The 10,959-nt window shown below is 41.5% G+C and overlaps 1 protein-coding gene across 1 annotated transcript; it reads left to right on the top strand.

Annotated features, from left to right (window-relative positions):
* The first annotated feature begins 3,275 nt into the window (after positions 1-3,275).
* On the top strand, positions 3,276-4,772 carry LOC149068318 (uncharacterized). Its single transcript, XM_089251924.1, has one exon. It carries the CDS (start codon positions 3,276-3,278, stop codon positions 4,770-4,772), a length of 1,497 nt encoding a protein of 498 aa, XP_089108050.1.
* The last annotated feature ends 6,187 nt before the right edge of the window (positions 4,773-10,959 follow it).

The raw sequence follows: 10,959 nt of genomic DNA, 5'->3' as shown, positions 1-10,959 counted from the left end.
ATGTTTATACTACAGGGTGGGCAGAAAGTCCGTAGAAACTTTAAAAATGAATAAAAACCAGAAAAATAACCGAAATAAACTGTTTGGAGGGTAAGCATCGCTAGGTCACGGGAATTTGTAAAAAAAAAATAGCCGATAGGTGGTGCTGGTACAAGCGACTTCGGTGGAATTAAGCAAATGAGACGGTTATAAGAACTTGCGCTCTTTTAATCCACAATCAGTTCACAGTTGCAAACCGTGTATGTGGACCTGCTGCACTCTGCCGTTGCTGGATTTGCGACTCGCCTGCAGTGTTATTCCCTGTGGTCGTAGTCATGTGGAACACATACTGCTGTAATAAACGATTTGGTGGCATTCTGTTCGTTATTCGCGTATCTTTTCTTTGACTTGTGTACGTCAGCACCACCCATCGGCTGTTTTTTGACGGGGGTTTTTTTCCCGTTTTTATTTTTTTATTGTTATTTTTCCGGTTTTTATGAATTTTTAGTTTCTACGAACTTTTTGCCCACCCTGTATTTCTTTTTAAACGTGTCAATTGTGTTAGAATTTGCTATCCCCGGGGGTAAGCTATTGCATTTATTAACAACCCTAAAATTCCCTGCGACACCACAACCTAGAATTGTCCCATACCAATCAATGGATACTGGTGTCCCCTTGTAAGAGCAATCGATTGACGGCGCATTAATTATTCATGGTCCATCCCGTTGCAAATTTTGAACACTTCCATCATACCTTTCGCCCACCCGACACCTGCGTTCGTCCAATGTAAACATATTCAAAAAATGAAGTCTGTCTTCATAACTCTGCCTGTGATGTCTTCTCACAATGAAAAACCTGGAGGAACAGCTCAAATATGCCGGATTCCAACATCTAGTTCGGCGTACTTCTCAATGCCCGAATGGTCTTTTTATAGATTGCTCCTCCTTGTATGGACAAGCAGCGATCAGGAGAGAGATCAATAACAATTTTAAACTCAAACTTCACCTACGCGTCATCTAATCCTCAGGCTTATCGTTGGATCAAAAGACTTTTCTTCTTTTCGTGGTTCTAAATTCTTGTGTAACATCCCTTAAGAGAACACCTTATTTGTCATTATATAGGATTATGTCTTCTCCTGATCATCAACGTTCAGTGTCTGTTCCAACATCTTCCACAAATGGCATCAAAATATTACAATTTAATGCCAACAAATGCAGAAATGCGACTGCGCTTCTTCCGTTGCAAGCCACCAAAAACTCTTGGGGTATATTGATGTTACAAGAACCTCTGATTGGTAAAGGTAAACTACTCGAACTTCCAGCGTCTTGGCCGAAATGGACCTCTCTAAATAAAAAAGCAGCGATAGTCCTTGCTAGTCAACATCTCTCCGGTGCCACTTTTTCCATCATGACAAATTGTGTGGCAATTAAAATTTGCACCATTTCTGGAGAAATAATTATAGTCTCGGCATATTCATCCCCATACCAGAAAATTGAAAATACCATTCAAGAACTGAACCTTATTTGTGGGAAAGCTGGTAACTCTCCAATTTTAATATCTGCAGATATGAACGCCCACCACCAAAGCTGGGGATATAAGGATAATAACAACAGAGGATGGTCGCTGCTGGATTTCGCTAATGCCAATCATCTGATATTTCACAATGATGGCTCGAACACATACGAATACTTCGGGGCCACAGGCGCTCCAGACGTTACATTGTCAAATTTTGTTCCACCGCTTGATAATGTAACTTGGAAGGTCAGGCATCTCGATGTTACACATAGCCCGCATTCACATATAGAAATTTCTATTTCTGTTCAACCATCAATCATTAAGACGGTCAAATTCTCCAACTCGAGACGCCGAATTGAGAAGTTCACGAGATCAATGGTTGATCAATTACCTCTCCATGTACAAAATATCAACTTAGCTACATCCACTGAACAATTGGAAGAATGCACGAATGATCTCTTCAATCTCTTGAAAACGCAGGGTAACAAGTATCTCCTAATATCAAAGCAAAAGACTCGATATTTCGACGGGTGGTGGACCAAAGATTTAGAGGTCGCTAGACGGAAATGCAGGACTAGTAAGAGAAGGTATCTAGCGGCAAACCTAGATAATAAGGAGGTATTGAGAATCATTTACCACCGTAACAGGGCCTTATATTCAAAATTAATCAGGAAGACAAAAAGAAGCTCCTGGAGGGAATTGTGTAACTCAGCTACAAATCCGTACGGTATATTTTACAAAGCAACGGTGAAACAATCTTCTCTGTCCCCACAACTTTTTTTCCAAACTGATACAGACGAGAATTTGACTGTCCTAGAACAAGCCCAAAAGCAACTTCAAGAATTTTTCCCTGAGGCTAACTATCCAACCAATCATCAAATAAACTTTTCAACGGCTAGCTTGGTGTCTCACGAGCCGGATAATAAGAAAATCTCACGCCAAGAACTGTGGTACATTGCAAGTCATTTAAATAAGAAAAAAGCTCCTGGCGAAGACGCAATTAATAATGTAACCCTTCAAGCTCTACTGCAAAGCTTTCCCGAGGTGTTCTCCGCATTATTTAATAAATGCTTTCAACTTGAACATTTTCCACGACATTTCAAGATTAGCAATGTCCCCTTCTTCCTCAAAAAAGACAAAGATCCAACATCAACTAAATCATATAGACCCATACATTTGTTATCAACACTGGGTAAATTGTTCGAAAAAGTCATTTGCCAGAGAGTTATCTTCTTCTTGGAAAAATCTAATGTCATCAGCCCCCTTCAATATGGATTTCGCCATGGGAGTTCGGCAGAACAAGCTCTCATGGACATTGTCACAGAGATCAAAAATCAAAGAATTAAAAAACATAACGTCATAATAATTACCCTGGACATCCAGGGGGCTTTCGATCACATCAATCATAATATTATCAGGGAAAAGTTGCTTAATCTGCCTATACCATCTAATCTAGCCAATATTCTGATAAGCATGCTCCAACACAGGGTGGTACAGATGCGGACACCATTAGGAACAGTTCGACATAGAATGGCAAGGGGATGTCCTCAAGGATCGTGTTCCGGGCCACTACTTTGGAACTTATTCCTTAATGATCTCCTCCTTAAGAGGTGGCCGAAGAATGTCAGGGTTCAGGCCTACGCAGATGACATTACGGTAATAGCCTCGGGCCCTACAGGCACAGGTAGGTACAGCACAGGTACTCAGGCACAGGTAGACTAGCCACATATGTGCTAAATGAAATCCATCATTGGTTAGACCAACACGGACTCAGCATCGCAATGGATAAAACCAACTTTTTATGGCTCTCTTCCAAAAGACCACCATCGGTAAAAATTGGCGACAATTTCATTAAGAAACGATCTAATATTAAGATTCTCGGGGTGACATTTGATGACCAACTGAATTGGTACAGCCATATCGCTACAATTTCGACCAAAATTAATGCCCTCATGCCAAGATTATGGTGCTCTACTGGAAAGGAATGGGGCATTACCACGTCAATGCGAAGAATCCTATATATGACAGTGGCTGAGAGGATCATCGCATATGGTGCCCCAGCCTGGGGTATCACATTAACGGAGGAACAGGGTAGACGTCTTGATTCTATCCAACGTGGTTGCTTATTGTACATCCTCAAAGCTTACTCGACATCACCAACAAACGCCCTGCAAATCTTGGCTGGTCTGCCTCCACTAAGATATATCGTGGAGTACGAAGCTAAAATGGGGGCACTTCGGAACAAACGCAATATCCAACTACAAGATGCAACTCACATCAGTCACACTCAAATCCAAAGAAAAATCACCGGATGGACGAGACACCCGGCAGAATATCCTGATGATAGACAAATGTCTGCAGATCCGACTGACACTGAACTGTTTAAAAAACCCTATTTCGACATCTATACCGATGGTTCAAAGACGGAAAATGGAGTTGCAGCAGCTTTTACTATCCTTCAGAAAGATGACATCTTCTACAGATGGTCTTGTAAATTGAATACCAATAACACAGTATTCCAAGCCGAACTTTTTGCTTTACTTATGGCTATTAAGAAAGCGGAAGAACTCCAGAAGAGAACATCTATCTTCACAGATTCACTTTCATCACTCCACTCAATCAGGGATCCCCTGTCTCAACACATCATCGCTAGGCAAATCAGAAAGGTTCTGTGTGCCAATCCTCAAATCAGTCTCAATTGGGTGAAAGCTCATGCAGGAACATATGGGAATGAACAGGCAGACCAACTTGCAAAAGCTGCGACTGCAAGAGTGACGTCTGACTTTTCGCTGCTCTTCCCTAATTCATGGGCAAAGAACATCTTATCTGAGGAAATGATGCAGAAGTGGCAAAATCGATGGCAGACAGAACGCAAAGTTGGCAGGAAAATATATGCTCTCCTCCCCACAGCAAGATACAGATATAGGAAATGGACCAGGGAAATGGTTATATTCTTTTCCGAACATGGTCCTTTCCCAGCATATCTGGCGAGATTTCATCGACAGACTGAGAAATGCAAATGTGGCGGGGAGGGCACGGTCATCCACTACTCTACAGCCTGCCCGTTCACCAAAGACTTCCACTTACAAATCCCTGTTGCTGATACACAGTCTTGGAAGTTGAAGGTCTTCCAAAATCCTGGCAGTTATAATAAGATTAAAAATCTTATCAACTTTATGGAAAATAATCAAGAGTTATACATCTTCCCGAGACCTATGGCATATCAAGACAGAGAAGATCCCTTGGACTCTGATTCGGACTCAGACTATGTACCATAATTGCGACGTCTTTCCTAACCCCATGTGCTATAAAATATGTATAGTGATATTTTAATGAAATTTATCATTGTCAGTGATGCCAATATGTATTCTTTCCATGTTCATATATATTTTTTGTATCCAAAGTATCTACTTCAGATTCAATGTTTAATAATATCCTGTTTGAATTTTTCTGCTCTGCTTTGATGGGCTGAGCGCAATTGTTGATTGAATTATTGATTGAATTTTTTTTGATTGAATTATTGATTGAATTTTTTTTTTTTGATTGAATTATTGATTGAATTTTATTTTTGATTGAATTATTGATTGTGATTGAATTTTATTATTACTTGCATTGTCGATTGAATTTTAATTTTTTTTTTTTTGATTGAATTGTTCACAAAATTTTTATTATTGAATCATGCGTAGTTTGCAGATGTTGTCCTGTAAGCATAATTAAATTTTATCTCATTTCATGTATATTTACTATGCATGTTATATACTATTTAATGCTTACATAATATCATCATGTACGCTATATATCTTACGTTTCGTGGCATCGCTGTTTGTCTAGATCATTCCCACAGCCCATCTGTTATAAAAACTCTGACGTTGTACCCGGACACCTGCTTATAAGCACATTTTATATACTTTCTCAACTGCTATGAAACGCCATAATTTTTGTTATTCATCAATATATTCATGTGTTCCAATGTATACCACCGGTGAATCCACTAGTGCGCAGCTGAACTTTGTATGTTCAAGTGAACTTTGTAATTTCTTCGGACTTGATCTCATCATTAGGACTATAATAACCAAATCTAAACATGTCTCTAACTGGCAATGAAAAGTCCCCCCCTGGCTCCTTCAGTCTTGTGATATTATTAACACCAGCAATTGATCAATATCGATAATTCCCACTTACATATTTATAGTTCATTGGACCTGAATTTGTACATGTATCCTGTTTTTCATGTTCTATTTGCAGATTCGGACCTATGAAAAAACCCTTCCAACAAAAGACAAGATGAGTGAAGTTGGTGTTGCAGATTGGCTGATGGTTGGGGACGGAGTACAGTGATGATGGCGGATGGCTCGAGATGTTTTTGTTGGCCTCTTGCGGGCGATTCGCCCGGGCTCCTTGGCGGGGGTTTCCGGGGACTTTGGGGGTGTAATTGCCAGGAGTCGGGGGCGATGGGGGGCCTCGGCGGGATTGGGTCCTGTGGCTTACGGGCCGGGGATGCCTGCCGGGCCCGAACATCAAGATAGTTTTTCCAGCATGTCCCAGCCGCTGGGTAATCTGCCTCAGAGCTGGGCCATGTTTGGTGTTGGTGTCTGTATTCCTTTCTTCATAACTCAAGCCGCGTGTGCCAACAAGTACACGTGTGGCTCTTCTCTGCGCCTCTTCAACCAAGTCTATGTCCCTCTGTCGATATAATCTCCAAACGTTACAGCATACTCCAAGTCCAGGACGAACTAAGCCTCGGAAAAGCGGAAGAATGGCTTTAGGCGAACACGCAGACACCTTGTTAAGAATGAAACCGTGTATACTTTTCGATATTTCGGCCACCGCTGAAGTGTTCCAAAAACCTAAGCCACTCATAAATGAGAATACCCCGGTCGGTGATCCTATTTGCACCCGGAATAATACCATCATTCAACTCATTCATTGCGCGCATGATTTCGCAAATCTGCTTTAACAAACCATCATAAAATTTTTCACACCTAACAATCCAACGTATAACTATAGAATTAAACTCAGTCTTCAAGATTGAATTAAAATTTAAGAAATTTCTTGAAGGAGCATTAAACAGGAAGAGAATGAAGACATTGAAAAATGTCTAAGAATTCAGTACTTGAAGTTTGTAATTTAAAAAATATATATACAATGAAGAGCCAAAAAAACTGGTCACCTGCCTAATATCGTGTAGGGCGCGAGCCCGCAGAAGTGACGTGGCATGGACTCGACTAATGTCTGAAGTAGTGCTGGAGGTAACTGACGTTACCCGGCGCCTCCACCAATGTTAATTAAACTTTATCCCTGGAGGGACAGAGCCTGGGCCGTGACTGGTCTGTCGGAGGTAACTGACACCATGAATCCTGCAGGGCTGTCCATAAATCCGTGGGTGTAAGAGGGGGTGGAGATCTCTTCTGAACAGCACGTTGCTAGGCATCCAAGATATGTTCAATAATGTTCATGTCTGGGGATTTAGGTGGCCAGCGGAAGTGTCTAAAGTTAGAAGAGTGTTCCTGGAGTCACTTTGTAGCAATTCTGGACGTGTGGGGTGTCGCATTGTCCTGCTGAAATTGTCCAAGTCCGTCGAATGCACAATGGACATGAATCAGTGCAGGTGATCAGACAGGATGCTTACGTACCTGTCACCTGTCAGAGCCGTATCTAGACGTATCAGGGGTCCCATATCAAGCCAACTGCACCATCACAGAGCCTCCACCAGCTTGAACAGTCATCTGTTGACATGTAGGGCCCATGGATTCATGAGGTCGTCTCCGTACACGTCCATCAGCTCGAAGCAATTGGAACCGAGACTCGTCAGACCAGGCAACGTGTTTCCAGTCCTCAACAGTCCAATGTCGGTGTTGTCGGGCCCAGGCGAGGCGTAAAGCTTTGTGTCGTGCAGTCATCAAGGATACACGAATGGGCCTTCGGCTCCGAAAGCCCATATCGATAATGTTTTGTTGAATGGTTCGCACGCTGACACTTGTTGATGACGCAGCATTGAAATCTGCAGCAATTTGCGGAAGGGTTGCACGTCTGTCACGTTTAATGATTCTCGTCAGTCGTCGTTGGTCCCGTTCTTGCATGGTCTTTTTCTGGCCGCAGCGATGTCGTAGATTTAATTTTTTACCGGATTCCCGATATTCACGGTACACTCGTGAAATGGTCGTACGTGAAAATCCAAATTTCATTGCTACCTCGGAGAAGCTATGTCCCATCTCTCGTGCGCCGACTATAACACCACGTTCAAACTCACTTAAATCTCGATAACCTGCCATTGTAGCAGCATTAACCGATCTAACAACTATGCCAGACACTTGTTGTGTTATATAGGCGTTGCCGACCGCAACGCCGTACTCTGATTGGTTCCATATCTCTTTATTTGCATACGCATGCCTGTACCGGTTTTTTTGGCTCTTTAGTTTATGTACAGGATGAACGTGGCCTGTTCTGCCAAACGAGGGGTGGGGGGGATGTGATAGACGAACCGAGGTGAAGCATGAAATACCCTAATAACCCGGTCCTATCTCGAACCGTTTTCGAGTTATGGTGGATTATGGAAAAAATGTGTTAAGTCTGAAAAACCAAAATTTGTGATAATTCTGCAAGACCTACATGTAAACCAAGAACGGATCTAGAGCTCGCTGTTGCAAGGGGTAATTTTACAAATCGCTAAAAAACTAGTCTTCTCCTTTGCAACTTTTTTGAAAATTGTCACGATTCTACCCGATTTTTAGTCAAAAGTTTTTGTGAATTTGTTGTTCCAATATTACATGAAATTTCGAAAATTTCATGAATTATCGCATTTTGCTCGATACCCCCCCCCCCCATAGATTTGCCACGGTGTAAACTAAGCACATATTTGGGAAGTGAATAAAAAATCGTATAAGGTGACATCATTTTCATCGAAATACCAAGATTTATTGGCGAGCTACAAGCACCGAAAGATTGGAGAAGTTCAAAATTAAATTGTCGCCAAAATTTTTAATCGCCAATACCACAAACACCCTTCTAGCTACAATCGGGCAAATTTACCTAACCAGCTTTCGAAAAGTGCCTACAACAAACCATATCGGTCTTCTGGTTCAGGGGAAATGTTGCCTTTTGTTTGCAATACATCACTGCAATCAGCGTTCGTCGAAGTAATTTCAGGTTTTGGCGACAATTCAATTTCCCACTTCGCTGATCTTTCAGCGCTTGCTGCTCGCCTTCATATACAAGTATCTCAGATAAAGGTGGTATTAACTGAAAGGTTTTTCATGCAAAATCAAATTGTCACCAAAATCTGTAACTACCAATTCAGAACGTTCTTCGAATTTCTGCTCAGACGAACGTTGATTTCAGGGATGCATCGCAGACAAAGTCTGAATTTCTCCTGAACCAGAACACCGACAAGGTTTGTTGTAGGCTCTTTCAAAAGCTGGGAATGGAAAGATTTTTTTGGTGAATTTGGCCGGATTGTATCTAAGAAGGGTGATTGCGGAATCGGTGATTAAAAATTTTGCTATTGCACATAGTTTATTTTTGAAGCGTTGTGCTGTGGGGAATGGAATATTTTGTTTTCTGCATACAACCTTTGAATTAAGTGCACCTTAAAGAAATATCTTCGCTGTGGTATTTTCTTATAAAAAAACGCGCATCGCTATTTGTTTCAATATTATTCATTCCTAATGTGAAGGAAATATCTTGAGTACAGCCAATCAAAGGGTAAAACACCAACACCATTAAAAGCTGAAAATATTAATTAAAAATGGTGATTATGACTTCGAAATATATACAATTGCGAGCAAATAGAAAGTGTGTTAATCGTATTAAAGTGATTTTAAAATACGGAATATTTATATCATTTGTAATATCGATAATACAGGGTGCATAGCTGACAGCACACACACACCGCAAATTGCTAGCAAACCGTTCATCCCAGAAGCAAGGGCGTAGCGAGGGTGGGGGGGGGGGGGAGGTGTGAGAAAATGACCGAAAAAAGGGGAAAAGCTGGCCAAATCCATTGTTCTGTCACTTTGGTACCCCCCCCCCCTTCCGCCCGAACGAAATTTCTGGCTACGCCCCTCCCCAGAAGCGTACTTTGAATTAGAAAAAGTTTCAAAATAACGTGGAACCCCTTCCCCTCCACGAGATAACTAACTCACTCATTCATATTACAAGGGGTTGTATAATTATTGAAATAGAAAAATAAATTTTTATATGGATAACTTGTGCCCAAAAGCACAATGAGAATGTTGTTACACTGTCTCTTTTGAGGCCAAAAAAAAAAAAAATTCCACGTTTTTAAATGCAATATTTGCTGAAGTATTTGAATTCAAAAATCGGAGATAAGTTGGGAAAGAATAGCATAAACTAACAAACAACGCTTCTTTCCCCAACTTTTCTCGGTTTTTTACATTTAAATACCTCAGCGAATATTGCTCTTAGTACCGTGGAAATTTTTTTTTGGCGCCTCCTGAGAGACAGTTAAACAACTTTCTAATTGGGTTTTTGAGCACAGGCTGGTCGCGTATAAAAAAGTTAATTTTTATATTTTCACAGCAGCGAAACTTCAATGACGTATCTGAAATCTGCACGTTATTTGGGTAGTTTTTCTAACTGGGAGTATGCCTCTAACGGTTAGGCAGTAATTTGCGGTGCGTGTTGCTACCTATGCACCCTGTATATTTCTTAGCGTGGGCCACAACTGACTCCCTGTTGCCAAATGGCGAACTATAAGAGTCTGAGTCCAGTTCTGGCCCACGAGCCGGATGAGGTGGTTTGGAGCACCCAAAGCTACTTATCTGAGGCTCTCGTCAAGCCTCGCGAGCGTGGGCTGATTCCAGTCCAGGCCCACAAGAGAGATGTAGTGGTTTTATTTACAAGAAATAGAGGACACCCAAGGCCCCACCTCACAGCTACAGACGCTACTGTTTTTAATCTCCGACCATCCTATTCCAATATTTTCCAGGGATATTTTGGAAATTCCGTTGAATTTATGTTCCAAAAATTTCCAGGAATAGTTTCTGCCAATTTATAGGGACGATGACCTTCACGGACTGCGAATGCGTTCCATTCCAAATGTTGCTTTCGCCGGGAGTTTTTATGTGGATCAAAAAAAAAAGGGGGGGGGGGGTTTGAAAAAAACTAATTTCCCTGCTAAATTCGCTCACGGAACTATTTCTGAGCACGTCCACACTTGTTCGTTATTGCAAATATTTCCCCCTTTCGAAGCGAAACATCAGTTTTTTGAGCGCATTATCCCTGAAACAGTTCCGTAGAGATTGAACTGTTGCGAAACATGCACGAACACGGTCTGGACGGGACTACTACTAAACAACTCATGCGTCTCGTCCATGTTCCTCTGCTGAACTTCAAACGAATTGGTACAGGTTGGAATACGCGCGTAACGTAATGTTTGTTATGCTGCCATCTATTTTTCAAACTGTCAGTGTAACGATTGAGTAATTGTATCGTTGTAGGCCTGTT

This window comes from Pholcus phalangioides, unplaced genomic scaffold, assembly GCF_987345545.1.
Source record: "Pholcus phalangioides strain wild (caught in Gottingen) unplaced genomic scaffold, Ppha-v1.0 ptg000027l_1, whole genome shotgun sequence".
Taxonomy (NCBI): Eukaryota; Metazoa; Arthropoda; class Arachnida; order Araneae; family Pholcidae; genus Pholcus; species Pholcus phalangioides.
This window is presented reverse-complemented; position numbering and strand designations above follow the sequence as displayed.

Bases quoted from the DNA above. Each gene is read 5' to 3' on its own strand.
- LOC149068318 (XM_089251924.1), top strand. From the start codon at position 3,276: ATGGATAAAACCAACTTTTTATGGCTCTCTTCCAAAAGACCACCATCG.